The sequence below is a fragment of the Pleurodeles waltl genome, chromosome 3_1 (genome assembly GCF_031143425.1).
Source record: "Pleurodeles waltl isolate 20211129_DDA chromosome 3_1, aPleWal1.hap1.20221129, whole genome shotgun sequence".
Taxonomy (NCBI): Eukaryota; Metazoa; Chordata; class Amphibia; order Caudata; family Salamandridae; genus Pleurodeles; species Pleurodeles waltl.
The window spans coordinates 1,169,968,364-1,169,987,658 of record NC_090440.1 but is presented as its reverse complement, the minus strand read 5'-3'; the positions used below and the strand labels follow the sequence as shown (position 1 = coordinate 1,169,987,658).

Sequence of the window (19,295 nt, the reverse complement as noted above, 5' to 3'; positions counted from 1 at the left end):
ACCTTTCCCGGGGTTTCACTGCAGCTGCTGCTGCTGCCAACCCCTCAGACAGGTTTCTGCCCTCTTGGGGTCCAGCCAGGCTTGGCCCAGGAAGGCAGAACAAAGGACATCCTCAGAGAGAGGGTGTTACACCCTCTCCCTTTGGAAAAAGGTGTCAGGGCTGGGGAGGAGTAGCCTCCCCCAGCCTCTGGAAATGCTTTGATGGGCACAGATGGTGCCCATCTCTGCATAAGCCAGTCTAAACCGGTTCAGGGATCTCCCAGCCCTGCTCTGGCGCGAAGCTGGACAAAGGAAAGGGGAGTGACCACTCCCCTGACCTGCACCTCCCAGGGGAGGTGCCCAGAGCTCCTCCAGTGTGCTCCAGACCTCTGCCATCTTGGAAACAGAGGTGCTGCTGGCACACTGGACTGCTCTGAATGGCCAGTGCCAGCAGGTGACGTCAGAGACTCCTTCTGATAGGCTCTTACCTGTGTTGCTAGCCTAGCCTCCTTCCTAGGTAGCCAAACCTCCTTTTCTGGCTATTTAGGGTCTCTGCTTTGGGGTATTCTTTAGATAACGAATGCAAGAGATCATCAGAGTTCCTCTGCATCTCTCTCTCCACCTTCTGCCAAAGGATCGACCGCTGACTGCTCAGGACGCCTGCAAAACCGCAACAAAGTAGCAAAGACGACTACTGCAACCTTGTATCGCTGATCCTGCCGCCTTCTCGACTGTTTCCTGGTGGTGCATGCTTTGGGGGTAGCGTGCCTCCTCTCTGCACCAGGAGCTCTGAAGAAATCTCTCGTGGGTCGACGAAATCTTCCCCCTGCAAACGCAGGCAACAAAAGACTGCATCACCGGTCCTCTGGGTCCCCTCTCAGCACGACGAGCATGGTCCCTGGAACTCAGCAACTCTGTCCAAGTGACTCCCACAGTCCAGTGACTCTTCAGTCCAAGTTTGGTAGAGGTAAGTCCTTGCCTCCCCACGCTAGACTGCATTGCTGGGTACCACGTGATCTGCAGCTGCTCCGGCTCCTGTGCACTCTTCCAGGATTTCATTTGTGCACAGCCAAGCCTGGGTCCCAGACACTCTAACCTGCAGTGCACAACCTCCTGAGTTGTCCTCCGGCGTCGTGGGACTCCCTTTTGTGTCTTCGGGTGAGCTCCGGTTCACTCCTCTTCCAAGTGCCTGTTCCGGTACTTCTGAGGGTGCTGCCTGCTTCTGTGAGGGCTCCCTGACTTGCTGGGCGCCCCCTCTGTCTCCTCATCCAAGTGGCGACCTATTGGGCCCTCCTGGGCCACAGCAGCATCCAAAAACCCTAACCGCGACCCTTGCAGCTAGCAAGGCTTGATTGCGGTCTTTCTGCGTGGGAACACCTCTGCAAGCTTCTTCACGACGTGGGACATCCATCCTCCAAAGGGGAAGCTCCTAGTCCTCTTCGTTCTTGCAGAATCCACAGCTTCTACCATCCGGTGGCAGCTTCTTTGCACCCTCAGCTGGCATTTCCTGGGCATCTGCCCACTCTCGACTTTGTCACGACTCTTGGACTTGGTCCCCTTGTTCCACAGGTACTCTCGTCCGGAAATCCACGTTGGTTGCATTGCTGGTGTTGGTCTTCCTTGCAGAATTCCCCTATCACGACTTTTGTGCTCTCTGGGGAACATAGGTGCACTTTACACCTAGTTTTCAGGGTCTTGGGGTGGGCTATTTTTCTAACCCCCACTGTTTTCTTACAGCCCCAGCGACCCTCTACAAGCTCACATAGGTTTGGGGTCCATTCGTGGTTCACATTCCACTTTTGGAGTATATGGTTTGTGTTGCCCCTATACCTATGTGCTCCTATTGCAATCTACTGTAACTTTACATTGCTTGCATTACTTCCTTTTGCTAATACTGCATATTTTTGGTATTGTGTACATATCTTGTGTATATTTGGCATCCTCATACTGAGGGTACTCACTGAGATACTTTTGGCATATTGTCATAAAAATAAAGTACCTTTATTTTTAGTATATCTGTGTATTGTGCTTTCTTATGATATTGTGCATATGACACCAGTGGTATAGTAGGAGCTTTGCATGTCTCCTAGTTCAGCCTAAGCTGCTCTGCTATAGCTACCTTCTATCAGCCTAAGCCTCTAGAAACACCTCTTCTACACTAATAGGGGATAACTGGACCTGGCACAGAGTGTAAGTACCCCTTGGTACCCACTACAAGCCAGGCCAGCCTCCTACAGAAGGTGATAGATTGGCCTACATGAAAGGGCATTACCACTTTGGGAAGAAAGGAATCCCTGGTACGAAGCACCACTTGGTGGCTTCGAAGAAAGCCTGAAGCTCACTTAATTTGCAAGCAGAAGTGATGGCACTCAAGAAAGCGGTTTTAAGGGCTAAGAGCCATAAAGGACAGTCATGGAGTGGCTCAAAAGGGGCGCACATGAGGTATGTGAGGACCAAGTTCAAATCACACTGGGGCATGATGAACGGGACGGGAGGAAACATACGAGTGAGGCCTTTAAGAAACCTCCCAACAATGGGAGATTTGAAAAGATAAGGTTGGTCTGGTAGCCATAAGAAGGAAGAGATGGCAGACAAATATCCCTTGAGGGTGCCCAGAGCACAGCCCTGCTGGGCAAGAGAGAGAATAAAGAGGAGAACCTCTGAGAGAGGTGCAGCCAGCGGATCAACAGATTTGTTGATACACCATACCACAAATTTCTCCCAACAACAGGCGTATACAGTTTTGGTGGAGGGAGGCCTGGCTGCCAAGATTACATTATAGACTTCGGGTGGAAGGTCAAAAGCTGACAACTGTCGCTGCTCAATCTCCAAGCAAGGAGGCGGAGACCGGACAGGTTTGGGTGAATAACCATCCCCTGCTGCTGCGACAGAAGATCCTCCCCAAGGGGAAGTTTGATCAAAGGATCGATGGCCATGCTCAGGAGCTCGGGATACCAGACTCTTCGTGTCCAGTCCTGAGCCACCAAGATTACTTGGGCCGGTCTTGCCTGATCTTCTTCAGAACTCTGGGCAGAAGTGGTATTGGCGGGAAGGCGTACAGGAGGCCCGAGTTCCACTTGTGACAAAAAGTGTTGCAGAGCGAATGGCGTCTTGGAAACTCCAACGTGCAAAACAGCTGACAATGTGCGTTCTCTGCGGAGGCGAACAGATCTAACCAAGGCTCTCCCCACCGGTGAAAGAGACCTTACGGCACCTCCAGGTGAAGATGCCATTCGTGATCGACTACACATCTATGGATGAGTTCCTATGCTCTGACGTTCAGAGAGCTCACCAGATGTTGAACCACCAGGGAAATGCCCTGGCATTCCAGCCATGTCCAGAGGCGAACAGCCTCTTCATAAAGGGTCCACAACCCCACTCCGCCCTGCTTGTTGCAGTACCACATGGCGGTGGTGTTGTCGGTGAACACATGCACCCCTTTCCCTTTGAGAGAGGGAAGGAATGCTGTCAATGCAAGTCGGATCGCCCGGAGCTCCAAAAGGTTGATGTGGCGCCCAAATTCCGCCGGAGACCAGAGGCCTTTGATCTCTGCCTCTCCCATGTGGCCGCCCCATCCCAGGAGTGAAGCATCTGTCACTACTGTGAGATCTGGCTGGGGAAGGGAGAGGGATCTGCCATTGACCCAATCTGGATTCGACAACAAACACTGCAGGTCTTTCGCAGTTCCCTCAGAGATCTGAGCCATGTCGGGGAGATTCCCCTGATGCTGCGCCCAATGGAACTTCAGGGCCCACTGCACAGCCCGCATATGTCATCTGGCATGTTGGACCAGCAGGATGCATGAGGCCCAGCAGCCTCACAGTCATTCTCATTGAAATCCAGGATAGAGGCTGAAAATTCAGTATCATAGCCTGAATATCCTGTCTCGCTTTTCAGGATGATAAGCCCGAATCTGCACTGTGTCCAGAACAGCTCCGATGAAAGGGTGTGTCTGAAAGGGAGTCAGGTGTGACTTCGGCATGTTGACAGTAAACCTCAGCAAATGCAGGAGGTTTGCCGTAGTGTGGAGGTGGGAGACGATTTTCTGGGGCGTGTACACCTTCAGCAGCAAGTCGTCAAGGTAGGGGAAGACTGGAACCCCTAACCTGCGCAGATAAGCTGCAACCACTACCATCACTTTTGTGAACACCCGAGGGGCACTGGTAAGGCCAAAGGGGAGCACGTTAAACTGAAAGTGCTCGTGACCTACCACGAATCGTATGTAACGTCTGTGGGCCGGCAGGACGGGAATATGAAAATAGGCATCCTGCAACTCCAACGCAACCATCCAGTCTCCAGGGTCCACGGCAGAAAGGACTTGAGCCAGGGTTAACATCTGGAACTTTTCCTTCTTGAGGAAAAGATTGAGGGACCGGAGGTCTAGGATAGGGCAAAGGCCCTTATCCTTTTTGGGCACCAGAAAGTAGAGGGAATAGCAACCACGACCTACTTCTGGCGAAGGGACCCTCTCTTTTTGCTCCTCTGGCCAAGAGAGCTTTGACTTCCTCGCGGAGAAGTGCCAAATGATCCTCAGACAGGTGATCAAATGATGGCGGCACGGCTGGAGGAGCAGTCACGAGGGGAGGGAGTAGCCACTTCGGACGATCTGTAAAACCCACCTGTCCGTGGTAATGGATTCCCAGTGGGGCAGATGATGACGAATTCTGCTGCCAACTGGTCCCGGATTTCCCAACTGACCAGGAAGGTTTTGAGGCAGAGGAGGGGGTGGGGTTGGACTGGGCGGCCAGCTGACTCCCTGATCCATGAGCTTGGTGAATCCCACGTCCACGCGGGGGCTGTGCAGCGTGCATGGGTCAGTAGCCTGGAGGAAATGGACGCCGTTGGGTGCCCCTTACATAGCCACGAAAGGAGCGAGAGACGGACTGAGGAGGGCGAGGAGCAGCTGTGAGGCCAAGAGACTGAGCCGTAGCCGGGGAATCCTTAAAGCGCTCGAGCGCTGAGTCCGCCTTGTCTCAGAGGAGACGAGTGCCATCAAAGGGCATGTCCATCAAAGATTGCTGGACATCCCCTGAAAAGCCAGACGTCCTCAACCAGGCGTGGCATCCCAGTGCCACCGTCGATGAACAGATCTGCCTAGTGAGTTGGTCATATCCAGTCCACAACGGATCATGAACTTGGCTGCGTCACTTCTATCTGTCATGGCTTGGGAGAGAACGTACTGGGACTCTTCCGGAACTTGAGGCAGCACTTGCGCGACCGTATCCCTGAGGGTATGGGAATAGCGGCCCAAAAGGCATGCGGTTTTCATGGACCGCTGCGCTAGACTGGCAGAAGAAAACATCTTCTTCCCTAAATTGTCCGGTCTTTTTGATCCCCTGTCCGGGGGAGCGGTAGGGAATGCACCAGAGGATGATGAAGCCTGGATGACAAAGCTCTCAGGCATAGGCTGTTGGGTAAGGAAATCTGGGTCATTCGGCGCAGGCCGATGGTGGCGGGCAATCGTCCTATTCACAGGAGCCACTGTGCTGGGTTTGGACCAGGTCCCTAGTAGGACGTCTGTAAGGGCACCATTGAAGGGAAAAAGGGTTCTGAGTTGGAGGCCCCAGGATGAAGCACTGCGGTCAGGAGGTTAGGCTTGACCTCCACAGAAGGAAGCTTGAGGTTCAAAACCTCAGCCGCCCTTCTCACCAGCATAGAATAGAACGTTCCATCCTCCTTAGCCACGGTACAGGGAGAAAACATGCCAGTGTCAGGGGAGGTGTCCAACCCACTGGCATCACCCAAATCCTGTACCCAGACCAGTTCAGGCTCAAGCTGGTCTTCTAAAGGGTCCAGCAACCCCTTTACACTATTCCCGTAGCCATACCCATAGTAATAGGGTTCAGGATCAACCCTGGGCACTGCAGAGTCCATGGAAAACGGAATCGGCATCGAACGAATCGGGAAATCGAGAATGAGTATAGGGTTGACATCGATTGTGGGCCCGATCGGCACCAGGAGCGTCGACGTCTGACCCAACGCCGGGGAAGGTTACGCTGGCACACCCGATGTCAGGACGGATCTGGAAGCGGATCCTGAGGTGCCCTCCAGAGTCGGGACCGAAGTTGCCAACTTTGAACCCGAGGAGGCCCTCACCGACTCCCCTGGGCCCGAAGGCACCGAGGGTGGGTAGGGCTGCCCAAATAAAAGGGGCATGGCCTCATAAACCTCCTTAAGATGGGCCGGGGTAGCCCCGGCTCCTGGAAAAATTGGGGATGCGCGGAGCAGACCCAGACTGAGGCTCCGAGGACGGAGGCCTAGAGCATCGACGCTCTTCCCACGTTGCGTCGTGCGAGCGATGGGGCAAAGTCTAAGAAAATTTCCCCTTCTTCAACTTCTTCTTCTGACCCGAATGTCCAGATGACTTGGACGAAAAAGAATGGTGGTGACTCCGCGACTGGTCTCCTGACCTTCCTCTCGAACGGGACCTGGAACGGAGTCGAGTGCCAGGTCACCATGAGCTTCAGGGACCGCTCCCTCAAAGCTTTCAGGTTCATGGCCCGACACTCAGAGCACGACTTCGGGTCGTGGTCGTGCTCCAAACACCAGAGGCACACAAGGTGCGGATCCGTCACTGACATCATGCAGTCGCAGGGCTTAAATCCGGTATTACGGGACATCCCTCGACGCAAGCCAAACCTCATCAAAAATGAATTTGACAAAATACTGCAGTTAGTCCAAAAATGACTGGGGTAGCTCTTCTCCGGATCTGCACGTAGGCTGTCGCGGAAATAAAGAACTGACATCAGCGTGCCGGGGTGGCGCCTACATACAACCGCGACGTTAATGTGGAAACCACAATGCCAACGACACCCGCAGAGTCGACTGATGCCACCTAACGGCGCGCAGGAGTACTGCTCGAAGAAAAAATCTCCCAATCCAGTCTGACACCTGGGGAAATTCTAAGATAAGGAATCTGCAACTAGAAGTCTCTAACAGATGCTATTTTCAACGACTAGTGAGAAGCCTATGCTCTTACTGAAAGGCTAGTCAACAGCATTAGATGGAGCACAGTGAATGAAAAAGGTTCCCTCTGGGTGGAACCAGCTGTTTCTAGGTGGCAATGAGATGATGAATAGGCGGTAGTATGTTTAAATGGCATGGCTCTACAACCCACAGACAGTAAGCCCTGCATGGTGCCGTAGGGGCAGGTACTGGCAAAGAAAAACAAGGGATTTCTCTTTCGCTCCCTCTTATATGGCTGTTCTTACAAACTGTGGTGGCATGCCAAAAATAAAGTTAAGTCTTTCAATATTCAGAACAGGAGGTATCTGTGAGCTAATCAAGCTTCAACCCCCAATGAAAAGAAAATTGCTTATCAATGAACTTCAGTCTGCAAAATGGAAGAGTAGGTCTTCTGAAAGAGTGCCAAATTAAAATCTGGTCCTAAAAACCCCCTGGCTGGCACAAAGTGAAATGTTATTTGCATACACTTTGTAATTTGCTGCAGGTGTAGAGCCACCTCAGATACGGTGTAGAGACACTTCAGGTACGCCCAAAAATCAGAAATGCCAACCACCACCGTAGTATTACTACTATTATTACTAATGCTACCATCACTACTTCTAAATTATAAGCGAGTTCGATCTTGAATGGTAAGGAGATATTCCAACTACAAACAGTGTTGCCATTCAGCAGGTTTATCGGAACATGGACAGAAGCGTTGTTTATGAACAATTTAAACATTCAGTCCTATTTTCAATCTGTTTCAAAGATCTTGACCTTAATGACCTCTCCAAAAGTAATCTTAGCACCGTTTAACACCATTTTCAATATGAACCAACTTTTATTAATGTATGGAAGAAACACGAATAAATGGTATTTCAAAGGGGAACAGGAAGCTCCGTGTTGGTTACTGCGGAGGCTGGCACAAATCAACAACTTAAGGCAATGAGGAACTAAAAAGGGGACTAGAATTAACAAAAAGAACGATAGCAGAACAGGAAAACAGTAGAGCCCATTCCTAACTATAATCGCAAATCGTATGTCCAGTGCTACAGCACAACTCTGCTGAAACTAAATATATGATTTTTAAGTAAAGAAAGAACGATAGCGTTTAAAGCTGCTGTACATAAGTGTAGGTGCCCCTATTCTGGACATATCTACAGTATCTACAGTATGAGAGAGGCATATGGCACTCTCTCATACTGTAGATATGTCCAGAATAGGGGCACATTTACTGTTTACTGAAGAAAGAACACATTTACAATGGCGAATGCATTTCACAATTTCACAAACAAAGTTACCAGACAAACAGGCCATATGTGTAAATATGGCGTCAAGAAAGAGTGGGCTTTGCAAAAAGTGGCACCTGCAAAGTAAATCGATCAATCTATTAAGAGAGTACAAACCTGTCTAGATCCCTTTGTGGCACTTAACTCGTGTAAATGTCCATAGGTGACAAATGAACTCATAATATGTAACACGCACATGATGTTGGCACATTTTATACTTTTAAAAGAGGTGTCCTCTGAATTGGAGCAGTACAAAGAAAGCACCCCTTATAAAGAAATATACGAGATAGGTTAGGTTCAGCAGATGTTAGGATTTACTATAAAAAATTAACTAAACTTGTCAGCCCTATTCAGTGTGCACTTTCTGTGCCCCACCAGCCCATGAGAGCTTCAAGTGCCTGGAGTCAAAAAACCTAATATATCATTATTCAGTTGGCAACACACTTGAGATAATAGACTGTCCACTGAGTACAGCTGTAAAACAACCTGACATTAGCAAAAAGAAAACAGTAAAATGACATACACAGATCGTTCGGCTTCCTGATATTTCTCCCCTCCAGAGGAGTTCTTGAGTACCAGCAATGCTAATTCACTGACTGGCTAAAAAGCTGTGAGCTGTGCGCACTTAATCACAAACAACCATGCAACATTCAAATCTATTGAACGTCTTCTCAATCAGAAATCAATGGGGTCAGTACTGGAAATAGAAAAAACACTCTGGAATCCCATAAATTGGGGGTAACGGGGTAAGCAGTGGAACGATGGTGGGGCAAAGAGGAGTGCAGTCACATATTTATTTTTAAAAACTCTGCCCAAAAAAAACTGCCAACAAGGACAGAGGTCTAAATAAATCTAAGTATTGTAATGGGTTACGACACCTGATGCAGACATCTTTGTGTTCCCTGCAATTTCCAGCGCATAATAAGGGTAAGATAACTCTGGTGGTGAAGACACTTGCTGGGGTGATCAGTGTGCTGTCTAGTCACATGTCTGAATAATCATAAAATAGCATTGAAAGTTGAAGTGTTTTCTACAAAGCACAACGTGCAAGTATCGGATTTGTATTTTATGTATGCTGCTGCGTTTGTTGCAGTGATCCATGTGTTGTCTAACGGTCACAAAGTACAATCTTGTAATATAGCTCACAGCGTACAAACAAAAGCCATACGTTTACAACCTTACTGTTTTTCTATCTTTCTTCTAAGGTGCTATGAAGGTTGCCTTCGGGTTATTAATGTAATTACTCATATAGACATGTTTATCTGACCTTCTTAAATACAGAGGTCAGAATACGCAAAAATCTGCCTCCAAATCACAGTTGACCTCTTAAGCACTTAAGCACACTTAAGTGAAAAAAGCCGAGTGTCTGTTTACCCTATGGCACTGACATCAATATATTAATGCTTCAGCTAGCTCCTAGCCAGCATAAGACTTGAATTATAGGACTGCTGAAGATCTTTTAAGAGAAGCATTTATGCGGGGCCCTGTTTGAACTGAAAATAACTCACAGCAGCTTGCTGCTCTGAATGCAAAGCAGATAAAGGAGGACTATGTTGAAAGTGTACCATGTAGGCAAAGTGAACTGAGACACAGTTAGCACATCTCACTGGGACTAGATGCAGGATCCAGAATACTGCTGGCTCACCTTTATTTCCACCACCAAATGGGGAATGAATGTGTCAAAGTAGTACAAGGAATGACATGGACATCAGTGCATGTACACATGAGTGTATCGTAACTATAGCCAATACTGGCAAATGTATTTGAAATGCTAGAATGTTCTACTGTGGCAGGCCAAAGAAAGCAACATGACCTTTCTCAAATAAGCAAAGGTTAGTGGAACACTGGCAATTTGCCCAACAAACATTTAAAACACGGAGATCTGCCTAAATGTATGAGAAATATTTGTAACAATATGAATGAACGCTTAGTGGTACTCTTGTGAAAAAAGGAAGGAATTAGATTTAGAAAAAAATCTTTTGTTACTCCATGAACAGAATGTTTTTATAATTCAACTCAGAAGTATTTACAAGTAGAATGTTTGATTCAATCTGATCACACTTGATCAACCTCAATATGGAAAAAAATCCTTAACATTATTTCATGAAAATGACATTGAAAACTTTTAAGATTATACTTATGAAGCTTCAGGTACTTGAATCAACGTGCTAAAAATAAATTTAGAAGCAACCCATAAACAGAAACATTACTTAAGTGATAGTTCGTTCAGCACAAAAAAGCATATCAAGTAGAAACAGTTAATATACCTATGGAAGAAGACTGTGGACTTATCAACAGATCTTCTTGTACTTGTTCGCTTCCGGGGACAGTCTGCTGGTCACTCAAAGAACTCTGGGATGCACTGACAGGCTGAGACACCTCCTCGTGAACTTCCTCATCGCTAAGTCTTTCTACTTTCACCCGGATATCTTCTTCCATAACCAGAGGAGAATTGGCCTTCGTGCTCTCATATGTCCCATAGTCTGTAACCCTCCGGGTCACATCCGAAGGACCTGGCAATTCCGAAGTTCGGGAATCTGTGTGCTTCTTTTCCGACTGAAGCCTTCGGTCAATACCAAAGGGAAAGGTCCAAGGGAAAGCCAAGGAAGAGTCTACTGGCTGGCTCCTTGACTCTGAATATCCAGCAGAAGGATTCAGTACTTGGGGAGAGTTAGTCTGTGTGCTACACTTATGTGGACTCTCGGGAGACATGACAATGTAACTTTTACGTTTTCTTCGAGATTCTCTGCAAACAGGTATGCTCCTCTCCGCCACGCTGCATTCGGAGGAAACAGGAGAGAGGCTGCCATCTCTAAAGTTGCAGCTTGGATTGTTCTCCTGACCAGAATCCAAAAGCTTCTCTTGTTGGCTGTTTGACGTATTCCATAAAATGCTCGACTTCATGAACTCAGAGCAGGTACTTGCCACACTAAACATCTGCATATAGCTAGCTGCAGCCAACACATCAATAATGTTCTCAGTATTAATAGATAGTGTTGCTGTGTACGCATATTCCAAAAGGGGGATGAAGCCTGTAACTGTCACATGATGCAAGTCCAAGACACATTGTGCATTTTCTTCTACCTTACCAACAAGCTGAGTGCGAAAGAACTCACTACAGGCAGCCAGGACCACCTTGTGTGCCATAAAGATCTTGTCCTGCACACGGATTGTAATGTCACAGAAATGTCCATCATTCCGAAGCATGTTGAGTTTGCCCAACATCTCCTGGCTGTGGGCAGGGGAGGTGTGAGTAAATGTTTTTAATCCCATTTTTTGTTTCCAGTATGCTTCAATGATGTTATTAGTCGTGCACTGAAACAGAAAGAAAAAAAGATGACTTGACTATAGATCCTATGAAGCTTTGAAAATAAAAATGTCATTTGTTTTTTTAAAGATAATGGAAATAATTTATTAACTGATCTAAGCCTTCACGCTACTAGCAAAACATTACCTGAGGATTTCATAGCAACTGTGTAGCACCATACTCCACACATCCCACCTACAAAATACTACAAGTATTAGAATGCTTGCAGATGCTAGCAGCTGTACCAAGTGAAGGATAAGTGCCAACAGGCCATCGAGTCTAACTCCAGAAACGGCAATACTAGACATAATGGAGCTCTTTCAGTCCTGTGGATATGGCTGCTTTACACAAATTGACTACAGTAATATCTTCCTGGCATTCACATCCTGAAAAGATATGAATACGCATCTATGATGACCAAAATCATTAACTGTGCACTTGATTACATACTGAGCATTGTTTGGACTGTATGGACTGTAAAATCACATTTAACATAATTGAGGACTTTACAATGACTGTATGACAGAACTCTCCAACCTCACTTGGCGTTAGAAATACTAAACTGATAATGCTGCACACTACTATAGCCTTAGAACCCGCCGTAGCGGGCTCTCCCAGCTATTAAAGGCCCGCTCCTGTGTTAAGGCCCGAGCTGAAGGTGATGGCCTTTAACAAGGGAAAGGGCCTTTAATGGCTGGTAGAGCCCCCTACAGCATGTTCTAAGGCTATTAGAACATTCTGCCACTAGAGGGCAGAATGTTCAGTCAAATAAGACAAATTCCTCACGCAGCCCAAGGGGATTAAAATACCCTCAGGCTCCGTGAGGCTTTGTTCACAGCTTATGCTGTGAACAAAGAACATTTGAATGTTGACGCTCCGGGCTTTTACCAACGAGTAAAAGCCCAGAGCACTCCATTGTCTGCAATGGAGCCCCCAACATTCCAATGTTCTAATTTTAAGTACATCTTTCATGATAGCAAGAGTGAAAGAATAAGTTTGGGCAACCATGTCCTTCTTTACTATTTCGAATATCACACAAAGTGGAATGAGTGACAATGTGTAAATAAGCAAATAAATTAATTGTGCTTTTATTGCAGATTCATAAATCATATTGGTATATAACAGTATGAAGATAGACAAATCTTATTACGAAAGACATTTAAAGTAATGAATTTCCTCAATATGTATTTTTCTAATTCCTGTATTGGCTACCTATAACTTTATGTTACGAATACATTGATCACTTGTATTCTTTTACATGAATGTATAGAACTGCTATGTTCTCTTTAGAAAGGAAATGTGAGATAACGATGCAGTTGTGACAGCCTTCTGATTGAAAGTTGAGAAGGGTTGTAAATTTCACCCAAAGCATAATACAGGTTTCCCTGTCATATTATTTATCACACGAGTCACAGTCTTCTAAACTATTGTTAAGTGTGAAATAGTTCGTCACATTTCAAGGGTGGGTTCGTCTCTGAACTTATAGTATAGGTGTTACTAAAAATAATTCAGTATACCAACCTTCTCCACAGGGAATCACAATGTTGTGGGTAGCCTGCAGCATTACGAACTGAAACCCCACAATCTGCAAATACACATCAATTTGAGTATGTCAGTAGCAGTCATTTCAAGCAGCACCTAGTCACATGCCAGTCAGTTAAAAACTCGGATGCCTGATCGTTGGCCATTTGAGAACAGGGATTTACTGTGAGATTTGACAAAGCTTTTTGATTTGTTGGCTGGAGGATAAACTTTAGGACTAGTATAAATCTGTACTGGTTTGTTTTCTCCACAAATCTTGTACATTATTTATTATGACAAATACCTTTGCTAGTGCACCGTATGTTCTGGCAGCACACCCCTGGTATTATTCACACTTCCCCTTTCGTGACGTTGCTGCTAGGCTCCACAAGCATTCATCAACTTGTATTAGAACATTGGAATGTTGGGGGCTCTATTGCAGACAATAGAGTGCTGTGGGCTTTTACTCGTTGGTAAAAGCCCAGAGCGTCAACATTCAAATGTTTTTTGTTCACAGCATAAACTGTGAACAAAGCCTCACGGAGCCTGAGGGGATTTTAATCCCCTCGGGCTGCGTGAGGAATTTGTTTTATTTGATAGAACATTCTGCCCTCTAGTGGCAGAATGTTCTAATAGCCTTAGAACCCACCGTAGCGGGATCTACCGGCCATTAAAGGCCCTTTCCCTTGTTAAAGGCCCAACGTGGGAGCGGGCCTTTAATAGTCGGTAGAGCCCGCTACGGCGGGTTCTAAGGCTATGTTAGAACATTGGAATGTCGGGGGCTCCATTGCAGACAATGGAGTCCTCTGGGCTTTTCAATCGCTGGTAAAAGCCCGGAGCGTCAACATTCAAATGTTCTTTGTTCACAGCATAAGCTGTGAACAAAGCCGCACGGAGCCTGAGGGGATTTTAATCCCCTCGGGCTGCGTGAGGAATTTGTTTTATTTGATAGAACATTCTGCCCTCTAGTGGCAGAATGTTCTAATAGCCTTAGAACCCGCCGTAGCGGGCTCTACTGGCCAATAAAGGCCCTTTCCCTTGTTAAAGGCCCTTGCCTTTGGCTCGGGCCTTTAACGCGGGTGCAGGCCTTTAGTAGCCGGTAGAGCGTGCTAAGGCGGGTTCTAAGGCTATAACATAATGCCACATTTTACTGATGAAGCTGTCCCTTTTGTTTGTGATCAAATGTAAATGTTTATACAAACATTACTTATAATTGTGTCATTGCCTCTGCAATCACTGTTGTATCATCGCTGAACCACTTTTGAACTCTCAGTCCCGAGAAAATGTTAAAAAGTTGTAGACTGACACGTTCAAGTGAATTCTTCAGCTCCTTATATGAAAATAAAAGGACTACACTATTTGGGCCACATACCATATTTAAACTTTTTTTTTTATTGTTGGCCTGTATCACTGCCTCAGAACCTGACCAAATCAGGACAGGTAGAAGACATATATGCAAGGCTGTTAGAACCCATTTTGCATTTAGTGTAACACTAAAGCTAAAAAAAACAAATATATAGGTTTATTGGCGAGCACTTGTAATTTCAAAAACGGCGTATAGCAATGCAGAAATGACCAAATTGTTTTGAAATATGCTTCCAAGAAATCACAAGAACATTTATTGTGTTTCACCAACCCTACTTAAGTTTAGACAATTAAGATTGCTAAGGGAATTGAAGGGTCTGTTGAATTTGTGCGCATAGTTTCTGGAAGTGTGAGACAAATTGTGAGTGCCAATGTAATTAGCAAGGACAGTCCTACTAAAAGTGGGAAAGGTACTTCCAGGAGCATACGCAATGGTAGATGTGTGGAGGCCCAGGTATACCGAATTACGAGCTGTATTATGTGGTGGCACAACTACAATGGCAGCAAACCTGGCTACAGAACACCCTCAAAATGGAGACATTGATGGTAAAAGATAGACTAGGAAGGACAGACGTACTGACATGGTTACATTACCATATTTACCCTCCTCTGCGTGGAAATATCTTGATGGATGTAGCCCCAATGTGCTATCGCCGTTACATACGTGGAAGGGACCCAACTCTACCTTACTCGCCCAAGATTCCATTGCTTGATATTCAGGGCGCAAGAAAACTACACATACCCGCACCTTAGAACTGTGGTTAGCACTAGGAATGCACACCATCGGTGATCTTTTTTCAAGACATCTCCATTATGACGTATATGGACTTAGAAGACACTTATGATATAGGCCCAGGGCGGTTTCTAACCTACTGCACACTGAAACAACTTATACACAACTCTTGGCGAAGCCGAGAAGCGGAGCCTATAACCTCTCTTATACTTAACAATTTATCATTAGGCGCAGGCCACAAACATATTATATCCTTGTTGTATAGTACTCTCCTCAGGAGCCTCGACACAAACCAGGCGGGAGCTCAGGCGAGTTGGTACGAGGTCCTTCCCGTGCCACTGCTGCAGTCCGCCTGGACTGCAGCACTTCGAATGACAAAGGAGGTGTTACGTAACCCAAGATTCCGCTTCACTCAATTTAATTATCTGCACCAAACTTGCTTATCTCCCCACCAGTTCCACCGCTTGTTCCATCATAGCAATCATGAATGCCCGTGCTGTGGAGAACAGGACGTCACCTTTTACCACATGACATGGAGTTGTCCACCTGTGCGACAGGAATGGCACAAATTACTTCCCTGACGGGGGACCTGGTAGTTCATTCATTACTCCCTACACCCAAGTCCTGCCTGCTTGGCATCCACACCAAAGCAAAGGGAGACAAACAGTTACACCGGTTCATAGATTTGGCATTTGTACTATTCAAACGCAGCATTGTAATGGAAACCGCGCAGTACCCCAGATACGCGCAAATGGCTGGGCGATCTGTTTCAAGGGGCGTGGGCAGAGGCACAAGCACTTCGTTCTCTCAATGACAGGGGTGTGAAGATTATAGGACTGGGGATCTGGGATAACTTTATAGTCAGAATTGAGGCCACTAATGATATTCATCCCCCCTGAGCAAGGTATAGCAGGCCAGTACATTTTAGTTACATTAATCAAACGCTACTAGAGCAGTTGAATTAGTAAATTAGGTAAATACTCGCAAATCTCTAGGACTAGAATGTCGTTCTGGGTACTACTGGCATATAGAGAAGCAAGATGCCTTATTTCAGGAGGCGAGCATAGCCCCTACACAGTGTTTTTGGAAAGGCCTGTGGCTCTATACCCAGACATACAAGCACAAATCGGTGGGCTAGGCACCACCAACCCCCTCACTAGATTGGACGTAGATTACGAGACACATTCCACATATACTACTCACTCGAATGTACTTACTTGGTGTATACATTCCATTACAGTGCAATATGCTGTAATGATGGGGTTGCTTATACACAGATGTTTTATACTGTAATCAACTGCCATGGGATTCAGAACTGCTTTCCTTACCTACCCTCCCTTCTCAAAACTATACCCCTACTTTATCAGTGTAGATATGCTCATTGTAGCTCAAGCCAGTTGTCGGTTGTATACTTCGTACAAAACAATAAAGTGATTTAAAAAAAAGTATAGATAGATGTGGCTCAAGCACGCATATTGGTAGCAATGTAAATTGTCCAGCTACTGGTAAAAAATGTAATAAGTATTTGAAAAAGGTCACTTCATACAGGTTTGTAAAAGCATGCCTGTTACTGCGAAGGTGAACAGTATAAGCAATGAGAACAGTGACACATTTTCTGGTTTATGGCACATTTTCAAGAGTTTTGCTTTCTTTCTTTAATTAAAAAGTGCATTGCATTAAAGAGGGAGAATACTAGAGGGAGCAAGCAAGATTGTCTGCTGGTTCAAGGAAATAATTACCACTCATGTGGTTATGGCTAGCGGAGGACGTGTTTAACACCCCACCAGTACTTTTTGCAAAATCCAGGAAAGCCAACACAGCAATGGAAATGTTAGTTTTGTGAGTTTCAGCAGTATCTTCTGGCAATTGATGGAGCACGTCTTGGCTCAGTCCAGTGGAGTTTGGGAGCAGAAGGGTAAAAGATATTTGAACACTTACCTGAAATTCAACTAACGGGAGTTGAACGTAAAGGATCAAACTTGTTCGTGGAGGATCAGAAAAGGCTAGCAATGCATTTCAAAAGGAAGCAAGCATCACTGTAGAATGTTTCGATTTTAATTCCCGTAAACAGTCAAGTTGTGAGACTACTGACCAGTATGTTGCAGCATTGAAAATTTTGACAAGCACATGCAAGTTCTAAAACGGCATAGACCAATACGTAAGAGACAAAATTGTTTAGAAATGTGCTTCCAAGAAAGTACAAGGAAATGTATTGTGTTGCACCAATCCTACTTTGGTTAGGACAATTAAGATTGCAAAGGGAAATTAACATTCTGTTGAATCTGTGCATATAAGTGATCCAAATAGTATGAGTGTCAATGTAATTAGCAAGGACAATACCACTAAAAGTGGCAAACGTCTTTCCAGGACCATAAGTTGTGAAAGAGTTGGCTCAAATGTATATTGGTAGCAATATACATTGTCCAGCTATAAGTTACAAAATGTAATAGGTGTAAAACAAAAACTGGTCACTTCATGTAAGTTTGTAAAAGCATGCCTTGTACTATTAAGGTGAGTAGTATTAGCAATGAGAATAGTGAGGTACAGCAAGAAATGTAAAAAAAAAGTTACCTACTGTTATTTTAACAGCAGAGGTTGACACCACCTGTAGTAGTTTAGCTAATTCGAAACAAGTATGAATTGGAAGGGTTAAATTGGGTTTAAGGGTGGATTCTGGATCATCAGTCACTATGTTAGATGAGGCCACCTTACAAAAAAATATCATAATAGTAGGCTGGTAAAGATGTCAGATATGAGGGCTGTAGCTTATGCTAATAAAAAAACTGGGAAATTGGGGTTTATTAAGGATAGTCTTCATTTTTCAGACAGAGAAATATTTACTAAAATTTATGTTGCTGTAAATAGAGGAGACATCATTGGTTAGGTGGACCAGGGGATACTGGTTAATGTGTTGAAGCATGGCAGAGACACACCAGTGATGCTTGTGGAAATTAAAACCGATAGTAATCAAGATATTTCAGAAGCACACAGGAAGGTATTTGCTGACAGAATTGCTCATGTGAATGGTTTTGAACACCAAATTATACAGAAACACAATGCTATTCCTCTAGTGCAAATGTGCGTGAAGTCCCACTGAGCGTTGGGAGTGATTTAAAAATCCATTCAGAGGATATGCGTAAAAACAACTTTGAACCTCTGAATGGGTCATTGGAATGGTTATCGCCAAAAATAAAGGAGGACAAATTTGTTATGTGCGGAATTGAGGTAAAAAATATTTTGATAGACTGCTATACTCTGCCTATGGTTCAAGAACTCTTGACACTTATTGGTAGAGCTAAGTGTTTTAGCACTATTGATCTGAAAACATAATTTCACCAGGATGCTTTAGACACAAAATCCCAGTTGCTTACTACATTTATAACTCCTTTTGCAGCATATAAATACTCTTGGACTGCCTTTTGGCTTGGCTTTGGTGGAAAGCTTTTCCCAGAAGTTGATGTATCATTTAGCTAAAGACATACCAGGGGTACAGACATTTCAAGAAGACATACTAGTCTTTACTAAAGATGCTATTAAACATATTTGTATTCTGAACAGAGTACTTAATATTCTAGAAGATAGAGGCACAACTGTCTCAATAGAAAAATGACAAATTTTAACAGATTCAGTACATTAACCGGAACACGAATAACTAAGATGATCTTATCAAAGTGTTCAGGGAGGCTTCCTCTCCCTAGCAAGAACAGTTAAAATCGTTTACAGGACTAGGAGATTTGATTAAATGTTGAAAACGAAAGATAAATATGTCTATGTACAAACAAGGGCCCATATTTATACTTTTTTAGCACCACATTTGAGTCATTATTTTACGCAAAAGCAGCGCAAACTTACAAAATACAATTATGTTCCTCCTATAAAAACTTTTGTTCCTGGAAATCAAAGTGTTATCACTATGGATGCCAATGCTATTTGAGCTGGAGCTATGTTGTGTCAGAGTGTTGGTAAATTCCAAAGTACTAGTGCTTCTGCCGCCAGAGAATTAAGCAACGTGGAAAAAAAATACAGCGCAATAGAAAAGAGAATCCTTATCACGTGTGTGAAACACTGATAAATTTAAGACATATGGAGAACCAAATTTGTTTTTGTGCACGGATCAAAAACCCCTTCTGTGCTTGTTGGGTGAGAAAGAAGGGAG

The 19,295-nt window shown here is 45.1% G+C and overlaps 1 protein-coding gene across 3 annotated transcripts in view; it reads right to left on the bottom strand.

The window, feature by feature from the left end:
* Positions 1-19,295, bottom strand: part of ZBTB44 (zinc finger and BTB domain containing 44) — a 340,531-nt gene that overhangs the window by 181,751 nt on the left and 139,485 nt on the right. For 2 of the 3 annotated variants that reach the window (XM_069224464.1, XM_069224466.1), the window contains exon 2: positions 10,481-11,528. In XM_069224464.1, the coding sequence (XP_069080565.1) occupies positions 10,481-11,486 (1,006 nt within the window). In that variant the 5' untranslated portion in view covers positions 11,487-11,528. Of the gene's footprint in view, positions 1-10,480; positions 11,529-13,041; positions 13,106-19,295 lie in introns of all 3 variants that reach the window. The other variant, XM_069224465.1, reaches the window with a different exon arrangement.